Source organism: Lithobates pipiens, unplaced genomic scaffold, assembly GCF_037356315.1.
Source record: "Lithobates pipiens isolate NorthernLeopardFrog02 unplaced genomic scaffold, aLitPip1_a1.2 Scaffold_1, whole genome shotgun sequence".
NCBI lineage: Eukaryota > Metazoa > Chordata > Amphibia > Anura > Ranidae > Lithobates > Lithobates pipiens.
In genome coordinates, this window is record NW_027507685.1 from 163,315,667 (window position 1) to 163,340,534 (window position 24,868).

Here is a 24,868-nt window from a genome sequence, read left to right on the forward strand (position 1 = left end):
TTCTTATACACCCCTTTGTACATATCTTTGGGAACATTTTATATTTAATGTTCTTTAGAGTTTAATGCTGATCCAAAGTAATAGTCTAGTCTGTATTTTTATGATTGTTAAAAAGTTTGCTAAAAATGAACAGAACAAATATTAATCAAATGCAGGGAGGAAGAAGTGGAGGTCGGGGCTAGGCCCGTTACATGCGTCTATGGAGTAACACTATCTTTCAGCTGGCCTATAGGGTCCATGCATCCTTAGTGCCGTTCATGTCGGCTTGATTTGACGTGTCAAACCGCATGCCAAATAGCAGCCTATTGCGGCAACAGCAATGTCCGAATTGGTAGCACCGATTGCCAAAAGTAGTTCCTGCACTACTTTTGATCACTTTGGGAGGCGATTTCAATAGACATCTGTGTATGAACCCGCACAGATGTCTTTCAAATCGCCCCCAAACTCACACTGAAATGCAGGCTTAAAATTGTGCAAATTCAGCTGAACTCCCGTGATTTCAAACTCTCGTCAGTGTGAATGACGGCTTAGTTTGTAAGAAAATTTTATGGTCTCTGAACTTTTAAATTTTCTTTATAGATGATCATAGTGGACCAAATGTTTTGGAAGTTGCCTAGGTTGTTGTCTGTCAATGACTATAAATTGTACCAGGTCATTCATTAGATAGGCCCACTCTACTATAAATGGGATATCCAATGTCTTCAAATTGTTTGACAGCAAAGAGAAAGAATCCTAGGAATTACTTTTTGGCGGTAGAGGTAGAGTCCAAAGTAAATCTGACTTTAGGGGATGGAACGATGTTGTCATGATGAAAAGTATTACAAAGTTTGATCATCTTATTCCAGAAACTGGTAGCAGAATGTAATTCCCACCAGATGTGGAGGAACGAGCCTGCAGATAGATGGGAATATCTACAGATATTAGAGTAAGCAGACTAAATTAAGAGTAGTTTAGAATGTCAAATACCACCTAGTTAATTTTAAAGTGGAAGTAAACCCGATTCATGAAATTTGAGCTGGGCGCATATATCTGCAGTGTTTTCTTATCTCTTTTCAAAACACTAAACTGTATATAAAGCTGAAGACAGCAGATATACATGTAAAACTTATGTAGGAGGATTTGTTTCATCCCTGTGTATCATCTGAGGCTGTTCACTTCACTGGATATATGTGAGGGTTTACATCCACTTTAAGTTAAGTCCCTGGCGTTAAAGAGGGTTGAGGCTAATTTGTCTACGTGGGGAGTCCGGGGATCTCTAAAAACAATTCATAAATCAGAATGAGAGGGGTAAAATCAAGCAGTTTTGAGCAACCTTTTGTTGGGTGAAGAATTAGAACTGCACCTAAAATAAATGTTCCCATTTTGGAGGGAGGAGGCACAGCTTCCAGAACCCCAGACAGGAGGAGACATCCCATGGCTGAAAAAAAAACATTGTACATCTTTTGAACTAAGCACTTGGTGTCACCCAGATAAAAAAATAAAAATCAGGCAGGGGTAAGTAATCCACCAACTGTTTCCTCCGTCTCCTTAGTGCATTCTCCAAAGGAATATTTAGACAATGCCATTTGGTGACACCAGAGGTCACGTTGAAAAGCAGAGGTCGGTATGCTATAGTTTCTGCTCAGGGTCCACTGATATCTGAAGCACAAGAGTTGTTAAAAAAAAAAAAAAAAGGGGGGGCCTGGAACGGAACTGGGTAAAGGTGCATGTTCTATTGACATCACATAACTTAGTATTCACAATCTCACCCATGATCTCTTAAGAAAAAGAAAAAATAGATTAAATGATTTAAAAGTGCTCACCCATTGTAACATAGGGTAGCTTATCTGTTGATCCATGTGGGTAAATGCTATACAGATGTGGGCCTGAACAGTCAACTCCACCAAGCACAAGCGCAGCACCGATGTAGCCTTGATACCTGTTGGCCAAACAAGAAACAAAAAAACAATGTTACCATTATGAAATTGGTCAGCTGAAATCTTTCCTGTACTACAGTAGAATATACGTCACTCAATGCACAATAAGAAATACGGACTTCCCAAAAAAACAAAAAAGGAATCGCCCCTTGCACCTGAGAGTTTTATAGCTTAAAGCTCCAAAATGCGCAACAAGCCAAACCCCACGATTGTAAAATGTTCCTCTTCACATTTGGGCATTCAGGTGTCTTTAGCTCAATGCCTGAAGTACAAATGAAACATGAGGTACCTTTGAAGCAGACTGGGGTATATTTGACTTAGTCTTCAGTGGGCGCGTGCAAAAACACATGTAACCAATGTGATTTATGTGTTCACGGCAAGAAAGTCTATGTGCAATCCTGTGCAAATTAAGCTCCTATATGGCACTTGATGTGCAAAAAAACGCACCAAAAAAAACGCACCCAAAATCACCCTCAGAAGTGTGACTGGGGGCTAAAATAAGATGCAGTGTTTTTAGTGTAGCTAATTCTACGTTTTGACAGGTGTTTAGGTACGATACTTATTGTGTCTTACCGAACAGACTTTAACATTGTGAACTAGTAAAAAAAAAACATGTTCACTGAACAAGACAAAATTAACCCTTCTAAAACTTTCAAGTGGCATCAAAGTATGATGATTGTAGGAAAGTACGTATTGCACAATACCGGGTTCTGAGTACTGACCAAGTCTATACAGACTGCAGGTAGTGTGGACCATGCAGCACATAGTACTGCACTGAAATGGTTATGATTCGCATACAATGCAGGGATACTGGTGGCCACTAGTTCTGTGCTGTACACAGTGAGGCTGCTGAAAAAATTGGCAAAGATCCAGTAAGAGACCATCAATAAGAGCAACTTCAGAGGACTAGGTTATCAGCTACAATGGGCATATGGACATCACTAAACATTATATATTATAGCTCCAGCAAAATATCGAATCCACTCTGAGAATGACAGAAGAGATGTATGGTATATACTATTAGAAAAGATATACTGTACATAACTATTAGGAGGAGGAATGCACCGAAATTTTGGGTGCCTAAACATATCAGCTGAAAATGGCGTTTTCGGCACATTGCCGAAAGTAAAATCTTGCCGATAATGGGGCCGAAAAGGGGGGTGGGGCCTGGCCAGGCCCCCGCCCCCTGGTGCTGCCCATTGCGGGGGAGTTTTCCTGGCTAGCCCCAGTCCCCCCTACAGAGCGGCGATCTCCGTGTGTCACAGAGCTGTGAACTGAATTGCCCGGGCGGTTGCATTAACAATGTCCCACCTTCCGTGACAGACGGCACACTGCTCCAATGGCAGGACATTGAATCAGGGTGATGTAATTACAGGAGGCGGGATGTTGTTACTGCAGTCGCCCGGGCAATTCACTTCACAGCTCAAGGACACTCTGAGATCGTCGCTCTGATCTAGGCATGGGTGAGGATGGATTCTGACACTGGCAAGTTGCATGAGGGGGAACAGGCAGGCTGCATGAGTGGAAAAGCGTGTGCTCAGGGCTAGCATTACTGCAGGGTTTTGTCCGCAGCTAATCCACAACTTTTATGTGCCCACAGTGCTACTGCGTCCAGAAGAGTCATTTGTTCGCCTCTGAACAGGCAAACTATCCACCTCTGGCCGCTTGTGTGAATATAGTCATGCTATATAAAACTAGGTCACAAGCCAAAGGCTGTACTCCCTTTATTGGCCATAAAAAAAAGAAAAACACAAACACAAACACACACACACACACACAGATTTTGACCCAGCTAGGTTTTTATCGCCATGTGATAGAATGGGGAAGGATTAAGTTGTTATTGCTAGTAGAGGCAATGATATGATCCTTCCCAATAGAAGTCTGTTGAAATGGAACCAGGTAGCTTGCTCGGGACCAGTTCACACCAAATGCAGTTCCATGCGTTTTTTTTTTGCACAAAATGCATGCAGTGTTTTTTCCAAGTATTCCAATGGCTCTAGTTAACACTATGCAGTCAGTTTCCACACAGGAAACTGACTGCATCTCCTGTTGCCATGTCCCCAGTCTCTGACCATCTCCTGTATGAATATATTTTTTAAAAACAGCAATTTTTTGGTATTTTCGGCCTAGTGTAGTGTATTTTTCATTTTCAGTATCGGCACCAAAAAACCCATCGGTGCACTACTAATTAGAAGAGATATACAGTATATACTATTAGAAGAGATATACTGTATAAACTATTAAAGGGTGAATCTGGTAAATATCTTTTTTTTTATTATTTAAAAAACAATGTCTTCCTACTTTCTTAAAGTGGGGTGCCCCCTAAAAAAAAAAAAAAGGAGTAAAAGTCAGCAGCTACAAATACTGCAGCTGCTGACTTAATAAAATCGGACACTTACCTGTCCCATGGTCGAGCGACGTGGGTGAACGAAGACCCCCATTCCCTGCTCCGCTCGTGATATGCCGCACAGTCACCTGGGACACGTGACAGGTCCCAGATGACTGTGCAGTGCCAAGGGGAAGTGATATCAGTGCCCGGGCACTGGAGACAGACTACGAGGGACCCCCTAGCAACAGGCATTTAGAGGCGAGTAAAATATATATTTTTTTTCACATTTTTTTTTTTTAAGCTTTGTGGAAACACCACTTTAAAATGAAATTTTTTTTGTTTTGACTTTCTAATAGTTAGTGGGGTCAAATTGACATTCATTTTCAACCACTGTGACGGGAAAATTTGGAAATCGAAAACTTCTCAGCCAAAAGAATTTTCCGACAGTGTATGTTGTTTTTCGTTCAGAAATGACATTTATTTTAAAAAACAATGTTAAAAACAAGTGAAAAATGTCAAATCGACATTCTTTCATTCAGTGAATGTACAAAGATTTTGCATATGAATATTCTCTTCTGAAAATTGAGCACTGTGGCCAGCATAAGGCTCAGTACACACCTATACAGTTTGCTTTTGATCTGTTCCTGCAGTGCATTTTGATTTTTTTTTTGGGACAATTTGTTGTTGGGCAGACTAAAAAACAAACAAAAATTGTTGCAAAAATGCATTACATGCTTTTCTGCAGCTTCTCCACTGAAGTATACTGAACCAAAAAAGGCCCCGTTTTTCATTAAAAAAAAAAAAAAAAAAAAACAATCCCTGACACAGCGGCTGACAAAAAGCATAAATGTGAATGTGTCCCATAGGAAACCGTGTAAATTAACAGTACACAAAAAAAAAACAAAAGCAAAAAGCACCAAAAAACATGTGAACCAGGTCTAAGACGTTTAGTAACCTAATGGGGTTAAAAAATATAAAAATAAAATAAAATTAGCCCTTTATAGTACAAAAAAAAAAGCAAATAATCACTACTGTAAGGGGTTCATTTTTTTTTACTGTAGAACTGTGAAAGTTATATTTACAGCAGCGATTTGCTCTTTTTGTACTATAAATGGCTCATTTTAGTTTTGTTTTTCCTAACCCCAATATGTTACTGGCCGATTAATCTATTATAATAATAGTTGTCGATTAATCAATTAGTTGTTTCAGCCCTACCCCAATTGGAACCAAGATTTTAATTCCTTAACTATTAGACCCCTTTCACGCTGGGGTGCTTTGCAGGCACTACAGTGCTAAAAATTGCGACTGCAAAAGAACCCTGAAAGAGCCGCTCCTCACACTCCAGTGTGAAAGCCCTGAGGGCTTTCACATTGGAGCGGTGCGCTGGCAGGACGGTAAAAAAAAAAGTCCTGCTAGCAGCATCTTTGGAGTGGTGAAGGAGTGGTGTATACATCACTTGTTCACCACTCCTGCACATTGAAATGAATGGGGCAGCGCGGCAATACCATCGGCAAAGAGCCCCTCCAGCAGCGCTTTGTGTGGTTTTAACCCTTTCTTGGCTGCTAGCAGTGGGGTAAAATGGCGCCATTAGTGCCGGCACCCACACCGCCCCAGTTTGAAAGGGGCCTTATAGTCAATTTCTAAACATACAATATCTGACATGATGACAGTGTAACTTAAAAACAAAAAAAAAATAAATAAAAATAAAAAACCCTTGCTCATATAGGCCGAGTTATCATAGTGCCATTTTTAGGGATGAGTTTCAGGTTCAGGTCTGATCTGAACATGGCCCGTTTACAGTTCAGTGAATTGGCCAAAAAACAAGTCCGTTTGTTAGTGTAACTCACCGGCTGCAGGTTGTAAAACAATGGGGGGGGGGGGACTTGTCATCTAGTTGCTGCAGCTTTGTGGCCCATCCCCTTCGCCTTGCAGGGTATCCTCCCCAATTAGAAATGAGCTTGGCATCCTCCAAACTTGTGCTCTTATTTTTTCACTCCAACGAGCAGAATCATTCCCGACCCACAGCTCATAAGCAAACCAGTGAGGTGTGTGCCCCAATGTTAAAAGCATGTGGCCTGGTTTGGTTCAGGAAGGGGAAGTTACATTGTTAGCCATCCAACCCAAATGTCTATATACAGTGCCTTGCGAAAGTATTCGGCCCCCTTGAACTTTTCAACCTTTTGCCACATTTCAGGCTTCAAACATAAAGATATAAAATTTAAATTTTTTGTGAAGAATCACCAACAAATGGGACACAATTGTGAAGTGGAACGAAATCTATTGGATATTTTAAACTTTTTTAGCAAATAAAAAACTGAAAAGTGGTGCGTGCAAAATTATTCGACCCCTTTGCTTTCAGTGCAGCAAACTCACTCCAGAAGTTCAGCGAGGATCTCTGAATGATCCAATGTTGTCCTAAATGACTGATGGTGATAAATAGAATCCACCTGTGTGTAATCAAGTCTCTGTATAAATGCATCTGCTCTGTGATAGTCTCAGGGTTCTGTTGAAAGTGCAGAGAGCATCATGAAGACCAAGGAACACACCAGGCAGGTCCGTAATACTGTTGTGGAGAAGTTTAAAGCCGGATTTGGATACAAAAAGATTTCCCAAGCTTTAAGCATCCCAAGGAGCACTGTGCAATCGATCATTGCAAATCTACCAAGACCTGGCCGACCCTCTAAACTTTCAGCTCAGACAAGGAGAAGACTGATCAGAGATGCAGCCAAGAGGCCCATGATCACTCTGGATGAACTGCAGAGAACTACAACTGAGGTGGGAGAGTCTGTCCATAGGACAACAGTCGTACACTGCACAAATCTGGCCTTTATGGAAGAGTGGCAAGAAGAAAGCAATTTCTCAAAGATATCCATAAAAAGTCTCGTCTAAAGTTTGCCACAAGCCACCTGGGAGACACACCAAACATGTGGAAGAAGGTGCTCTGGTCAGATGAAACCAAAATCGAACTTTTTGCCCACAATGCAAAACGACATGTTTGGCGTAAAAGCAACACAGCTCATCACCCTCAACACACCATCCCCACTGTCAAACATGGTGGTGGCAGCATCATGGTTTGGGCCTGCTTTTCTTCAGCAGGGACAGGGAAGATGGTTAAAATTGAGGGGAAGATGGATGCAGCCAAATACAGGAGTCTGCAAAAGACCTGAAACTGGGACAGAGATTTATCTTCCAACAAGACAATGATCCCAAACATACAGCAAAATCTACAAAGGAATGGTTTACAAATAAACGTATCCAGGTGTTAGAATGGCCAAGTCAAAGTCCAGACCCGAATCCAATCGAGAAACTGTGGAACGAGCTGAAAACTGCTGTTCACAAACGCTCTCCATCCAACCTCACTGAGCTCGAGCTGTTTTGCAAGGAAGAATGGGCAAGAATTTCAGTCTCTCGATGTGCAAAACTGATAAAGACATACCCCAAGCGACTTGCAGCTGTAATCGCAGCAAAAGGTGGCTCTACAAAGTATTAACGCAAGGGGGGCGAATAATTTTGCACCCCCCACTTTTCATTTTTTTTTATTAGTTAAAGTTTCAAAAATCCAACAGATTTCGTTCCACTTCACAATTGTGTCCCACTTGTTGGTGATTCTTCACAAAAAAATATTTTTTTACATCTTTATGTTTGAAGCCTGAAATGTGGCAAAAGGTTGAAAAGTTCAAGTGGGCCGAATACTTTCACAAGGCACTGTAAGGCTCTGATTTTAAAAGGTATGTATTCTAAAAAGGTGAAACTGCACCAGTTTTATTCCATTGTTTTTATGGCTCTGTGAAAGTGTTAACTCATACTGTCGTATTACTTCACATGCAGATTTAAGGCATGCTCTAGACGGGTTATTAAACATCAGTGCAGCTGGGGCGGTGGTGGAGGTGGTTTAAACACACTTGCAGAGTCTACAGCAGCTGGCACTGTGCATATATTTCACAACCTGACTGCTGGCTTTCTGATTAAAGTGATTTGATGGCTGTACAGCTGCCCGATCGCTTTCTGGCCTCGGAAAGAGTGCCCCTTCACTATGCTTCTGGACTCTGTCACATGGCAGATGTCACTGGATGGAGAGAGACCAGAGTACATTCCTTCACCGATATCCCCTAGCTGAGAAGAACCCAGAATTAATGTTTAGCAGCTCAATTTCAGTTTCTGATACCACTTTCCCTGGCCACTGTGGTCTCGGAAGAAACAAATTGAGCATGACCTGTGCTCCATTAGCTTTAATGGAGGGCAGGCGAGAAATAAGGGGTCTAATAGGCTCCTGATATTTCATTAAAGAAAACCTATAAAACAGAAATTATATCACACAGGGAACTTTTTGAACCCCTATGAGATATGAAGTTTTAGAGAAGAAAAAAAATAAAAATAAAAAAAAAAGTGTCAAAAAATGAAGTTGTACCCAAGCACTTTACCTCTCCTTCCGCAACCAAGAAAATATAATTTTGAGCCCTCCCCACATACATATGAACAGTAGCACATCCATCACGGGCACCCATGTATGAAAAGGATGTATGCACATATCAAGTAATATTAAAAAATTCTTACTAGCACAAAATTTTGATCCCCACATGGTCTGCCTTCAGAAAGTATATATAATGTTTGGAGTTTTAGGTAATGTTCAGGCCTAAGAGCTAGTTCAAACCACATGCAGCCCGGTGTGTTTTTTCTGCATCAAATGTAGGTTATATGTTTTTCTATTACATAGTTCACACCAGTGCAGTTAGTTCCAGGGCTTTCCAGTTCCACAAAAAAAATAAAAAATAAAAAAATAAAAAAAAAAACAGTAAAAATGCATCAAAAATACACTGGACCCCAGACAGTGAAAAAATAAAAAGAAAAGCATCTGGAATAGCATCAAATACACATTCAGAATGGATCTGGATTGCATTTTTTTTTTGGGTGTGAACCAGCCTTAACATGATTTTTTGAGCATGGGAGAAAATTAAAACAAGTCGTGGGCAGGGAAAGGGTTAAGGTATGTTTATCAGTCTTGACCTTTAGGCTACTTTCATACTGGAGCGGTGTGCGTGCAGGATGGTCAAAAAAGTCCTGCAAGCTGTGTCTTTGCAGCGCTATAGGAGCATTGTATTCACTGCTCCTAAAGCGACCCCCTCCCATTGAAAACAATGGGGAAGCGCCGTAAACATACTGCAGCAGCGGTTTTAACCCTTTCTCAGCCGCTGGCGGGGGTTAAAACCACCCCGCTAGTGGCTGAATAGCACCGGTAAAGTTACAGTAAAGCGGCGCCCGCCTGCCCCAGTGTGAAAGTAGGTTTTGGATGCATGAAATCAAACCTCTTGCTTGCAAAGGGCAAAAAACATTTTACGACATCCACCTTCAACAAATTTTGAAAGGGTTCAGTGCTGTGTTTGGAGTCTGCAGACATACGGCAAACCAAGCTTATGGTTCGCTCATCCCTACTCATTGCTAACACCTTTCGGTTATAGTCCCAAAGTAATCAGATAGTCAAACTTTTACACTGCAAGCCTGAATTCGAGTAGTGGGGCAAAAACAGTCATTATTGACATTGATATATAAAAGTACAACAGTGCTATAAAGTGCTGCAGACAACTTCCAATGATTTAAACACATGAAAAAGCACAAAGTGCTAAATCAAGTCTAATGTCATACACTGAGAAAGGACTCACTTTAGCAAACACAAAGCAGATTTATCTTCATAAAACCGATTTCTCATCTGTGTAAATGGCACAAAGCTCCTTTTAATATGACACCTTTTTACATACTTGCTAAAACCAAAAGTAGTCCGAGATAACTGATTTGCGAAAGTCTGATGCTTGACACTAAGCCAGAGGCCTTTCCTTAAAACTTTAAAATGATGTACACTTTCCGATTTGCTTTCATGCAGTGATGTATGGTGTCTGCCTAGAGCCGCTGAAAATTTCTAGCAGAATTAAACTGTTCCGCTGCTACAATTGGTATAAATATTTCATGGTGGAGCTGCCATGCAGAGCCTTTCCCCTGCTTGCTTTTTCTTGTCAGACAAATGAACACAACGAGAAGCAATTCAATCTCAAATACCGACAAGCCTTCACATTGCTGTAAAGTAAAGCTTTAGAACAATGGCTGATGCGTAGGAACCCAGAGAACTGGAAACATTATCATTTGTCAACACAGTTTGAATATTGTTTCCTGTTCAGTGGGGTCTAAGTTCTTCTCTCCACTGGCTGTCAACAAGATGTATATAGAGGTATGTGTTCATTCCCAGTCTTCGGAGACTTGGTACTGCTGAGCCCGGAGTGAAAGTGTTTTAAACACATTACCCTCTAGTACATACGTCCTTATGAACATCGACATTGAACGCCCGCCCAAAACTATTTAGACTGTTAGGGGGAATCTTTATCTTTTTAGCTAAGCAAATATACCATTAGAGTAAAACAAAAACAAGCAAAAAACAGTATAATTGATGCAAATGCATTCAATTCAAAGTGAGCATTAACTTAAAACTATACTGTCATTGTGAGAGAACACAAACAGGGCCCTTCATTAAAGATGGGTACACATAGGTCGAATGTCAGGAGACAATCGCTGAACTAACCTTGCATGGTTAGTACAGTGGGTTGCATGAAAGATAACTGTTCGTGTATAGGGCTTAAGGTGGCGTTCTACCCAAAATTGGAAGCTCTGCTTATCTGACCCCACCAGTGCCACATTTAGCACCTTTCTGGGGGGGGGCTGTAACTGTCCCCACTTCCAAGAGAACAGTGTGCAACTGGCCTTCATTTTAGCACTGCACACAGGGATGTCCCGTGACAGCTTTAAGTGAAGGGCTGGTAGGAGCTTCGTACCAAGTGCTCACCGACCTCTAAATCTAAGGCACTGTGGAGCAATTCATCCTCAAGCCTTTGAAGTGTGGTACAGCGAGTTTCTGAAGTGCTGAAAACAACTGTTTACTTATAAGCCCCTGCTGCTGGAAGAATGAGGGGGAGAGGAGCTGCATTTTTTTGTACATCTGTTGTAATCTTTGAGAATTAACCTCTTCACAGTGCCTGTAACTAAAGAGGTAATTGAGAGTTGATTTTAGTGCAAGTTCACACCAGATGCAGTTCCGTGTGCTTTTTCTCTGCACCAAGAGCTGGTTCACGCCACAAAAAACGCACTCCAGATCTGTTCCATTTTAATTTTAATGTCTTCTTGATGAGTCCCAGTGCATTTTTGGTGCAGTTCCGGATGCATTCCAAGTTTGTTTTTTCTTGTCCCCCCCCCCCCCCTACTATACTAGGGTCCAGTGCGTTTTTGATGCGTTCCAGTACAGTCCAGTGGAAGAAAAATGCAGCAGGTTCTACTTTTTTTCCCTGGCATTGACAACACTGATGTGAACTATTCCATTGGAAAAAAAAAAAAAAACACTGGACTGCATGTGGTGTAAACTGGCCCTTAAAGCAGGGTTCCACTGTCTCCAAGCTTTTTTTTTTTTTTTGTCAACGGTTATTATATTAAAATTTATCACTCACTTGTTCCATTTTTAAACTCTCCTGCTGCCGGTTTTCTGCACATATAAAGACTTCAAAACGTTATGTTGCTGGTTGTCATGTTGCCTGTGGGCATGTGAAGCCCACAGGCATCCTCTTCCGGGACACTGTGCTGCTGATGGACCAGCATGCACCACCCGTTCCAGCGCCGATCTCACACATGCGCAGTTAATTCAAATTGGAGCTCCAACAACTCAGGTTCCCAGGAGACATTGTGGCACAAAGGAAGTGTCCACCTAGCCGCTGCATCCCCGCAGCGACCAGAACCCGGAAATGGCCAGTAACAAAAGACTGAAAAAGTTACAAGAAAAGGTACAGGTCCTCTTTATATTTCACAGCGAGAAATATTAGGGAGATTTTTTTATAATTCGGGTGGAGCTCCGCTTTAAGGGACAGTACAGTAGCTGCAAATGAGTAAACTAAATGCACATACAAAAGAGACAGGTTGGGCAAATTAAGTGGGGAAGGGGAAATTTCTGTTAAGGTAAGAGATGCGATTAAAGTTTGTTTTAATATAACGTTAAGACACATCTTATAGCCCACCTACATCAGCCACAGCTTTTTGCACCACGAGCATGTTTGGAAAAACACGTTCTGATGTCATGGTTGGGATTTGAACCCATGACCCTAGTGCTGCTATCCAGAAGTGCCAAGTCACTGTGCTGCCCATGGTATTAACTAGAATATATTGGTGTTAAACTAGAATATATAGTAGCACCATGAGTCAAGAATTAAGATATATAAAATTATAAGTAGATATTCTAATAAAATTCAAATTTGACATGAAAAAATGTGTCATATACTGGAGCTATAACTTCATTATTTTTTATAGATATACTAAACATTAGAAAAAAGTATGCATTACTCTATTTATTAAAAAAATGGATTTGTTTGAAGAACATGTTAAAAACACACTACAAAAACAGGAAAGAAAAATGTATATCTTTACCATCAACCACATTTGCCAATTGTTTATTTTTTTACACACAAAACGGATATTGGGTAAATCCTGCAGTCCTATGCTCTCTAGGTACCAAGTTTGGCATCTTCTATAATGGAATAGGGACTATCCTGACCTGACATTTTCTAATAGGCTTTCGCCTAATGGATGGCGATTCTCCGTTCTCCACACTGAAGGCTTAGTCGTTTCAAGTAGGTGCAATTAGGAGTCTAATATTTGTGCTTCTCCAAATTCTTAGTAAATGAACCCCAATGTAACTATTTAAATGTCCATAACCTGTCCACATGGTCACATAACATTTCTTCATGTGTTTGAGAAGGAAAATGGAATTTAACATAAGTAATATACAAATAGAGCAACGCATTTTGAAAGGCCTAGGCTTTTTTTTTTTTTTTTAATGGAAAAGCAAGCCATGTTTTACCTATTACTTTAAGGGAATTATCTCCTTGTTAAACATTCTAGGATACCTTCAGTGACAAACTACCTCTGCAGTACATACAGTACTAAGACTAAATTTATAAATGCTTACAGTTGATTATACAGAGGGGAAAAAACTATTTGATCCCCTGCTAATTTAGTACGTTTGCCCACTGACAAAGAAATGATCAGTCTATAGTTTTAATGGCAGGTTTATTTTAACAGTGAGAGACAGAACAAAAATATTCAGAAAAACACATTTAAAAAAAAAAAAAAAAAAAAAAAAAAGTTATATATCAATTTGCATTTTGAGTGAAATAAAGTATTTGATCCCCTATCAATCAGAACGATTTCTGGCTCCCAGGTGTTCTCTATAGGTTAATGAGCTGAGATTAGAAACACTTTCTTTAAAGTGGTTGTACACCCTGTACAGCCACTTTAACCTACAGGTAAGTCTTAAAATAGCTTGAAATATCTCCTAAACCTCCAAGGTTTAGGAGAGGATTACCAAAAAGCTGAGCGCCGACGACTACGGCGCATACGCCCTTTAGAAAAGGGCACAACGTGGTGTTTCTACTAGGGGTCATACCGTGACTGGTGGCTTCTGAGCGCATGCGCAAGAGTGACATCACGTGACTCCGACCAGTCACAGAGCCGGATCGCAGCCCTGGAAGGAAGAGGGGCAAAAATGGATGCTCCCTGCTCATGGGGACAACAGACATTGTGGACTTCGGTTTCAGGTAAGTGAAACATAATGGGCTACTATGCAATGTATAGTAGCCCATTATGCTTTGCAGGGAAATAAAGAGGACGTAAAACCCACCAGGGTTTACTTCCTCTTTAAAAAAGGTAGTGCTTCTAATTTCAGCTCGTTACCTGGATAAAAGACACCTGTCCACAGAAGCAGATTCCAATCTCTCCAGCATGGCCAAGACCAAGGAGGTCAGGGACAAGATTGTAGACCTACACAAGGATGAAATGGTCTACAAGACCAATCACCAAGCAGCTTGGTGAGTGGGAGACAGTCTGTGCGATTATTCGTAAATGGAAGAAACACAAAATAACTTAATCTCCCTTGGTATGGAGCTCCATGCAAAATCTCACCTCGTGGCGTTTCAGTGATCATAAGAATGGTGAGGAATCAACTCAGAACTACACAGGAGAATCTGGTCAATGACCTCAAGGGAGCTGGGACCAGACTCACCAAGAAAACAATTGGTAATATACTACACTGTGAAGGACTGAAATCCTGCAGCACCTGCCAGGTCTCCCTGCTCAAGAAAGTACATGTACAGGCCCATCTGAAGTTTGCTAATGAACAGCTGAATGATTCAGGGGAGAACCGCGTGAAAGTGTTTTTGTCAGATTAGATCAAAGTCTAGCTCTTCTGCATCAACTCAACTGTGTTTGGAGGAGGAGGAATGCTGTCTGTAACCCCAAGAACACCATCATTGTAAAACATGGGAGGTGGAGGAAACATTATGCTTTGGGGGCATTTTTCTGCTAAGGGGACAGGACTTCACCACATGAAAAGGGACAATGGACGGGGCCATGTACTGTCAAATCTTGGGGGGAGAAACTCCCTCAACCAGAGCATTGAAAATGGGTCGTGGATGGGTATTGCAACATGAGAATGACCCAAAACACATGACCAGAGGCAAAAAAGAAATGGCTCAAAAAGAAGTACATTAAGGTCAGAGTGGACTAGCCAGTCCCCAGACCTTAAACCCATAGAAAATGTGGAAGTAGCTGAAGGTTCGAGTTACCAAATATCAGCCTCAAAACCTTAAAGGGGAGGTCCACCCTAAAAATAAATCACATTATTAGCTTTCTTTTAAATGTAATAAAAATAATTTTATTAAAATAAATAAAAAATTTTACTTTTCTGAAAGACCCTGTTACTAGGCAGACTTCCTAATCTGCCTACTTCCTATTCCACGGTGGTCCTACTTCTCTTCCTGACTCCCCTGGCCTCTTGGGAGGTACCCATTTCCCCAGCAGCCTTTTATGGAATTGGTAGCTATACAAACTAAAGGCGCTATGAGCACCGTTTAACTGCGCATGTGCAAGATACCCAGCATGCACCTCTCTCAGGAAAACCAGGAAGAGAAATCAACTGGACTTCACATGCCCATAGCTAAGATGGAAATGGCCACAAGATCGATGACAACATACTCTGTACATTTTGAATTGATTACTGAACACATCAGGAACTATTGATATCTGTTACTGCGTGCGTATATACACACACACACACACACACACACACACACACACACACACACACACACACACACACACAGCTTGTAAAAAATAAAAAATTTATAGCTGGAACTCCGTTTTAATGGCTAGGAGAGGGACAAAATCCCTCTTGAGATGTGTGCAAACCTGGTGACCAACTACAAGAAACGTCTGACCTCTGATTGCCAGCAAAGGTTTTGCCACCAAGTACTAAGTCATGTTTTACAAAGGGGTCAAATACTTATTTCACTCACTAAAATGTTAATTTACATCTTTTTTGAAATGCGTTTTTCTGGGATTGTTGTTATTCAGTCTCACGGTTGGGCTTCATTCCCACGAGGCGGATCCGCTGCGATAGAGTATGCCAGCGCAGCAGGAGATCTCTCCGTTGATCTCTGCTGAGCCGGCGGATGACAGGTCCCTCTCTGCTCACTGAGCGGGAAGGGGCTTGTTGAGTGCCGCTGGTTTCTATGGAGAGATCGGACGAAAACGGACAGCATGTCCATTTTCATCAGATCTCACCCGATAGGGACGGATGCGAACGTAGGGCCATTCGTCTGATTTTAGTAGAACGGACCAGGTCAGATGTCAGTGGACAGGTCACCCCTGACATCCGTCGCTCCACAGACAAACATGGAGCGCCCGTTCAGGTCCGCCGACAAAACTGACAGGTGGACCTGAATGGTCCGTCAGTGTGAAAGGGGCCTTAAAATAAATCTACCATTAAAATTATAGACTGATAATTTGTCAGTGGGCAAACCTACAAAATCAGCAGGGGATGCGTTTTTCCCTCACTGTAAATAACAAGTGGGAAAGTCTCAAGTGAAGGACTTTTCCCCAAACTGAATCCATGACTAGAGGTCGACTGATATGGGTTTTTCTCTGGCCGATGCCGATATTTAGAAATCATGGCGGCCGATAGCCGATATATGATGCCGATTTTTTTGGGCCGATATGTTAGGCCGATTTTTATTTTATTTATTTTTTTCCTTTTTTATTTATTATTTTTTTTTTTTAATCCCCCTTGATCTAACACACCTTTCCCATTGGGCGTTTTTCAGGCGATTTTGGGCTAAAAATAGCGCCTGTAAAGTGCCTGCAAAATGGCTCCCCTGCAGTCTGTGTGAAAGACTGAGTGCTTTCACACTGAGGCGATGCGCTGGCAGGATCTTAAAAAAAAGTCCTGCAAGCAGCACGTTTGGAGTGGTGTATACCGCTTCTCCACCACTCCTGCCCATTGATATGAATGGGCACCACTGCCGAAGCGCATGCAATGCGATTTGGCAGCAGTGCTTCATGGGCGCATTTAACCTCTTCCTCGGCCGCTAGCTGGGTTATATGTGCCCCACTAGCAGCCAAATAGCACCGCTAAAATTATGGTAAAGAGCCGCTAAAACTTACGTTTTACCATCAACGCTCCAGTGTGAAAGCAGCCTTCATAAGTGATACAGAAAATTTCTTACATTTAAACATTTATTAAACAAAACAAACCTCCAATTAGTTTACTTGTATGTATGATTTAGATAAAAAAAAAAAAAAACCTATGTATTAAATAAAAACAGGTAGTCAAAACTTTTGGACGAAAAAAAAAAAAAATGGGCTAACTTGCATTTGAAAGACCTCTGTGCAAATGCCATGCGACATAAAATATTGCAACAACTGCTATTTTATTCCCTAGGATCTCTGCTAAAAATACATATATAATTTTTGGGGGTCTAAGTGATTTTCTGGCAGAAAATACAGGATTTTTACTTGTAAGCAACAAGTGTCAGAAAAGATTTAGTCTTTAAATGGTTAAACTGAGAACTTCTACACAGAGATGACTTCATTCATTCAGAAGTGTAAACATTGTATCATTTAGTTCTTTTCTTGGCAGTCTGCCCAGAGAGGAGGAAAGTGTTGCTATGACAACTCAGGCAACTCACATTGACTTCTATACAGAAGTCATTTCAAAGTCCAGCTGTAGTTCTAAATCGGCTTTTTATCAGCACAATCGGCCGATGCCGATTATTTAAAAAACGGCAAATATCGGCCGATATATCGGTCGACCTCTATCCCTGACCTGTACAAAGTGTATATCCCAACATGTGCAACAGGCTTTATTAAACCTTTAAGAAGGGTCAGTCACAGACAACATATGTAAGGGAGCCAAAAGAAGCACTTAAGGGTCAACCCTCTCAGCAGAGACAGCACAGTACTGGAGGGCTTAGTTCCAAGATGAGTATTTCATAATTTGTTAGTATGTAATGCATACTAGTACATTATGCCGTTGCCTTGCAAGTGTATTTTTTTTTCACAACAGCCGCAGTTAACTACCGATTTAAAAGCCGATCTTCACCCTTATTTAATGTTGCTTCCTCTCCAACCCCCTCTGTGCAAATAAGGCTTTTAAAAAAATATATCTTTGGACTGCCCCCACGCACACTCGCCTAGGCAAGCGACATGCACTTTGTCCACTGTGCCTCCTTAGATATGTATTGTAAATATCGCAAGAGGTAAAAGGGGGGGGGGGGGGCGGCACATCATTGGCAACTGCTGGTCCCCCAAGCTCCCCCGTCACGCTTCCCAGGCTGTGCACACAGGGCCGGCAGGGTGGATGCCAGCAGGTAGAGGGGAGAGGGCCCAACAACCATCCAATTCACACCAGTGCGTTTTAGTGCAGGTGTAAACCGCAGATCAAGGGACGGACATCTGAACAAACAAATTTCGAATGTGTCCTATTCATACCAAAATGGTGCGTTACGCTAAAATACAAAATGTATGTGAACGGACATCAGCACGCTAAAAGTCAGTGTGATTTGGCCCCAAAACATCTCCAGGTCCCCACATCATTTTTCACTGACATTAGTCTTCGAACCCCAATGTTCCATTAAAAAAAAAAAAAAAAAAAAAAAGGAGGGCCAGTCATGGGGGGGTGGGTGGGGGAGAGGAAGAATAAATCTCCATCAAAGCACTTAGAATCTTCCACCAAAAAAAAAAAAAAAAACAAAAAAAAAAAAAATGTTTGAGTCTCCCCCCTCTCACATGTATGAATGTAAGCATTGGAGGAGCCTACACACCAAAACATTAAATTGTACCATGTGTTTCACCGCACACACGCAAGAACAATAATTCTGGCCCCGTTATTCCTGGTCAACGCTAAAACGAATTCAGAGTACTAAAGTTTGTCCCCGTTTCACGCAAATTTAAGACTTGACATGTTGGGTATCCATTTACTCTGTGCAACCTGATCTTTTACATTTTACCAAAAAATCTATTAATTTATTGCGTTTGTATGCTCCAAAATTTACTTTGGTGTATATTTTACTGAAATGTTGCGTTTCCTAAACAGTTGCACTAATATCGTGACATAAAATTGGAACTACCACTATTTTATTCTCTAGGGTGTTTGCTTTCAGAAAATATATATTGTTTGGGGGTTTCATGTAATCTTCAAGCCTACAGTGAACACTTATTTAACCACTTGAGCCCCAGAGGGATTTACCCCCTTTATGAGCAGGCCATTTTTTGCGATACAGCACTGGGTTGCTTTAACCAACAATTGCGCGGTCGTGTAACGCTGTACCCAAACAAAAAATAATAAAATTATTATTATTATTATCGTCACACACACATATAACTGTATTTATTGGTGTATAACACTCACTTTTTCACCATTAAAATAGGGTGCAAATAGCATGTGCGTGTTATACGCCAACACAAAAAAAATTTGTTTTTCCTGAAACTTCCCTCTTAAAATGAATGTGCGTGTTATACACCTGTGCGTGTTATACCCCGATAAATACGGTATATATTAGAGCTGTGCGATTAATCGTTATAAAACCGCGATCTCGATTCTCTCCTCTGACGATCTCTCCCACTGAGAATAGAGAGATGATCTGCTCACTCAGCTGTCAAAATAAAGCATCCCAGGCAATCTGCCAAATTTAGAACTTGCATGAAACATTGTAACTAATTTCTTAGATCAAAGGCATAGAACTTCTTGTGTAAACAAATAATCTGGGCAGTCTGCCAAGCTTTCAACCAGTGTAAATGCAGGAAGTTTAACCACTTAAAAGTCTAAATCTTTTTCTGACACTTCTTAAGTTAAAATCAATAATTTTTGCTAGAAAATTACTTGGAACCCCCAAACATTAATAAAAAAAAAAAATGTATGTATGTGTGTGTGTGTATAGATATATCATTTTAGCAGAGACCCTGGGAATAAAACGGCAAATGCTGCAATATTTTGTCACACTATGTTTGCCCAGCAGTCTTTCAAATGCAATTGCAAAAAAAAAAAACACAGTAAAGTTAGCAAAATTTTTTGGTTTTAATGTGAAAGATGTTACGCCGCGAGAATCGCGAGAATTGTGATCCATCTTCTAAGCAAAAAAAAATCGTGATTCTCATTTTAGCCAGAATCATGCAGCTCTAGTATATATCTCTCATAGTTGTAGACAAATTTAACTTTTGCGCAAACCAATCGATATACGCTTATTGGGGGTTTTTTTTAGCGAGAGGCATGGCGAGCTCTTTGAAGTTGAAATTTGTCACAATTGTTTTAGAATATTTTTTTTTTTTTATTTCACCGCAAAGTTGCCATTTTAACAAGTATGAAATATGTCTGCTGTACCATGTACTTGTATGAAAAAAAGTTCAATTCACTTTGTATCAGGGCCCAGAGGTAGAGACAGTCAGAGCGGAACATATTCCGGGGGGGGGGGTAGTATTGGGAGCATTAGTGGTAGGTTGACTAAAGCGCATAAACCCAAAGTATAGTAACAAGTCCTAGTTGCAATCGCAAAATACCCAATAAAAGGATAGCATGCGACCGGTCTAAACTACGTGGCATGTTCACCAATGCCAGGAGCCTGGTGGACAAGATGGGTGAACTACAGATACTGTTGTACAAGGAGGATTTGGATTTTGTGGGAATTTCAGAGAACAGCTCTCATGATTGGCTGGCAACCATTCAAGAGTATACCCTTTATCGCAGGGATAGAGAGGGTAAAAAAGGGGGAGGGGTATGCCTATACATCAAGAATAATGTAGAAGTGAATGTGAGAGATGACATCACTAAGGAAGCTAGGGAGGAGGTGGAATCCTTATGGGTAGAGCTCCAAAGGGATGAAGCGAAGGGGAAAATACTACTGGGAGTATGCTATAGGCCCCCTTATTGAAGGGGGGGGGAGGGACAGATATGCTATCACAAGCTGGATTGGCAGCTAGGATGTGAAGTGTTATAGGCTCGCTAGTTCCTAAATGTCCTGCAGGACAATTTCATGGTAGACGCATCAGAAAACAAAAAGAACAATATTGGAGCTACAGATTACCAATACAGAACCTGGTCACAGATGTAGAAATATGGGACAATTTAGGGAAAAGCGATCACAGGTCAATTGGCTTCCGTATAAAATCACAAAAATAGTAAACATAAAGGAGAATACAAAGACACTGAATTTCAAAAGAGCCAACTTGCCTAACTACAAACCTTGCTAGAAGGCATAAATTGGGATAAAATCTTAGGAACAAAGAACACGGAGGAGAGATGGGTTTGCTTTAATAAAATATTAAATAAGGGCATTAGCCAATGCATTCCATTGAATAATATATTTAAAAGAGCTAAAAAAAAATAAAGTCCTGGATGGTTTAACTCCAATATAGAAATGCATTTAAAAGAAGGCCTACAAGAAATACAAGGCTGAGGGATCATCATCAGCATTCAGCTTTTATAAAGAATGCAACAAGAAATGTAAGGGTGCAATCAGGGTGGCTAAGAGAGAGGAGAGCCAAAAGAAAACAAAATAAATTCTTTAAGTATGTTAACAGTAAAAAAGGGGAGGACAGACCATATTGGCCCTATAAAGAATAAGGAGAGACGGCGAAGGTATTGAATTTATTCTTCTCCTCAGTCTTCACGAGGGAATCGGGGGGCTTCAGTAACCAAAATTGCAGTGTTTATCCTCATGACACATCACAGGAAACACCTCCATGGTTAAAGGACAGAATTCAAATTAGACTTGGGAAACTTAACATTAATAAATCAGCTTGACCAGATGGCTTGCATTTGAGGGTACTTGCCAGACCATTGTTCCTAATTTTTACTGACAGTCTACTGACTGGAATGGTACCGGCTGGTTCAGAAAAGCCAATGTAGCACCAATATTTAAAAAGGGCCCAAAATACATCCCTGGGAACTACAGCCCAGTTAGCCTAACATCAATAGTATACAAGCTCTTGGTGCTGATGAGAGGGTACTGTATGCAAGATTTTAGTAATAACGAAATTATTAGCGATAATCAGCATGGATTCATGAAGAATTTTTCTTGCCAAACCAATCTATTAACTTTCTATGAAGAGACGAGTTACCATCTAGATAAAGGAACGTCCGTAGACGTGGTGTATCTGGATTTTGCAAAAGCATTTGACAGTTCCTCAAATGTTTACTGCACAAAATAAGGTCCCTTGGCATGGACCATAGGGCAAGTACATGGATTGAAAACTAGCTTTAAGGGCGAGTTCAGAGGGTGGTGATAAATGGGGAGTATTCTGAATGGTTAGAGGTGGGTAGTGGGGTCCTCCAGGGTTCTGTGCTGGGACCAGTCCTATTTATTTTGTTCATAAATGGCCTGGAGGATGGGGTAAACAGTTCAATCTCTGTATTTGCGGATGATCCTAAGCTAAGCAGGGCAATAACTTCTCCGCAGGATGTGGAAACCTTGCAAAAATATTTGAACAAATTAATGGGGTGGGCAACTACATGGCAAATGAGGTTTAATGAAAAAAAAAAAAAAAAAAGTAAAATAATGCATTTGGGTGGCAAAAAATATGAATGCAATCTATACACTGGTGGGGGAACCTCTGGGGGATTCTAGGATGGAAAAGGACCTGGGGGTCCTAGTAGATAGGCTGAGCAATGGCATGCAATGCCAAGCTGCTGCTAACAAAGCAAACAGAATATTGGCATGCATTAAAAAGGGGATCAACTACAGAGATAAAGTAATAATTCTCCTGCTTTACAAGACTCTGGTCCGGCCGCACCTGGAATATGCTGTCCAGTTCTGGGCACCAGTCCTCAGGAAGGATGTACTTGAAATGGAGCGAGTACAAAGAAGGGCAACAAAGCCATTAAAGGTTCTGGAGGATATTAGTTATGAGGAAAGGTTGCGAGCACTGAACTTATTCTCTCTGGAGAAGAGACGCTTGAGGGGGGATAAGATTTAAATTTATAAATACTGTACTGGTGACCCCACAATAGGGAGAAAACTTTAGTGGAAGGGAGTTAAAACAAGACACGTGGCCACTCATTAAAATGAGAAGAGAGGTTTAACCTTAAACTATGTAAAGGGTTCTTTATTGTAAGAAAGGCAAGGATGTGGAGTTCCCTTCCACAGGCGGTGGTCTCTGCAGGGAGTTTCAAAAAACGAATCAGATAAGCACCGGAACGACCACAACATACAGGGATATACGATGTAATACTGGCACACACACAGGTCTTGATGGACTTGTCTTTTTTCAACCTCATCTACTATGGAACCACCTGGGAGGTGTTCTGTACACAGAAAGTGTACATAACGCCCCCAGAAACATTTGCTGCTTGTGTGATTGGCTCACCAATTTTCCCAGAAGTCTACACTAACATACACCATTAAGATTTGTGGCATCCCCTGCAACAAGTCATTTTTGGTGTGATACTCCCAATAGGAACACCTCTAAAGGGATGAAGCCCAGAAGTTTCCTCATCAGACTCCTGAAGCAGCCGATTGATAATTATGAACTACACTCACATTAGACTCCTCTGCTCAGGGGCACAGAGAAACACACATGGATTTCTTCAGAATAACAAAAAGTTAGGAATCTGCAACAAAGTTTGTTAATATCCCTGCAATGTACATAGATCACCCAGAAGAGAATGTTTTTATCACAACATAAGCGGAATTACGCTTTAAATACACTGAAATAATTTCCATCTCTAACAATTCATGTTTCATATCTACTAATAGTAGAATGCAACGATAACATGCTTGGCTAGCTTTAAAGTAGATCTTTGATTCGCGAAAAAATAAGGAAAGCTTCACCCACATTTCCTAAACGTTACCCTTATGCTGCATGTTCAATGCCAAAACCTATGCCAGCACGTAAAAACACAGTTGAAATGCACTTGTGAGCTTCCTTCTCAGCTAAAGGGTTTGGAGTGTTGCCCAGCTACTTTTGCAGTTTATACGCTTCTGCTAAAAAGCATAGCCAGGAGAGTTTAACCAGTTTTTCTGTAAAGAGTAAAAGGAGATGTAAAGTCACATAAAAATTAAACTGTGTGACCCTTACAGCAACCTTAAAGTATATGAAAATCCAAAACAATGAACCTCTCTTAATTGCTCCCTTTTGGTATGTGTATATCACAATATAAATAAATACAACTTTGAAAGCAGTTTGTTATATTTGTTAAAAGAGAAGTTCAGGTTGCAGAAAAATAAATAAAAGAAAAATCATACTCGCCTAGGTGGATGAAACATTGAGCCGATGTTGCATCTTTCCCCAGTCGCTTCTAAGGCCGAGTACAGAGTGATCAAAGACTGCTGATCGCTCAGCTCTTGGTCTTCACTGTCAGTCCCTGACTCTGCCCCTACAGCGCTCACTGGAGCACCGAGTTGTAAAGGGAGGAAACCCGACAGCTCTCTTGCACGGAATGAGAGAGAAGACAGCCAATCTGCTCCGTCTCCAACCCCCCTGGTGGAGGCGTGAGCTCGTTAGCTTCACAGTTGACTTCCAACAGAGCACACATTGGGGGGAGGGGGCACCGAAATGCAGGACTGATGGGTGGCATTAATGGGTACTGATGATCAGTGTAAACAATTTACTAACATTCTTGCCGGTTAGCGTCTCTCCTTTCCTCACACAAAGCATGGGAGGAAAGGGCTGCTGATAGGGGTGCAACGGATCATCACCGATCCGTGATCCGAATGGGTCACTCTGTTCGGATCGGCACACCACGCAATCCGCAGAACGCGTGGCTTAGGAAAGGCCACTGCTTCGGCCTAGCTCCGGAGCGGCAGCCATCTTGTCAGGAACTGACGTTTCGTTGCCGCCATCTTGCTAGACCCCACACTCCTGCACAGTACTGATAGTGAGAAGGGGCAAGTGGACATCTTGTTCACCCAGCAGAGTTTTAGATTTCACAGTTATTTTCAACCCACAACGGAACTTATATGCTTAAATACAGTATTTGTAAATCCGACGGACTGTTTAGATGTTACGTTTTAAAAGCAGCAGCAAACCTGCTGACTTTACATGGTTGCTAATAGTTAAATGTGAAATCAGAGGGGTTCTGTCATGTTAGCAACCATGTAAGGTCAGCAGGGTTGCTGCTGCTTTTAAAATGAAACATTTAACCACTTAAGGACCTCCTCATGTAAATATACGTCTTTTTTTTTGAAGAGGGATATCTCGGTAACGGCAGCAGCTGCTGCCACAACCGAGATAGTCCTCTTTACAGGAGGCGGTCCTGTGTACGATAACGGTGGTC

General features: G+C 41.2%; 1 protein-coding gene across 1 annotated transcript in view; it reads right to left on the reverse strand.

Annotated features, from left to right (window-relative positions):
- PSMB7 (proteasome 20S subunit beta 7) overlaps positions 1 to 24,868 on the reverse strand; it is a gene marked incomplete in the record, with an annotated part of 105,853 nt that overhangs the window by 71,816 nt on the left and 9,169 nt on the right. The window contains 1 exon segment of the mRNA XM_077478838.1: positions 1,803 to 1,918. Coding sequence (XP_077334964.1) covers positions 1,803 to 1,918 — 116 coding nt within the window.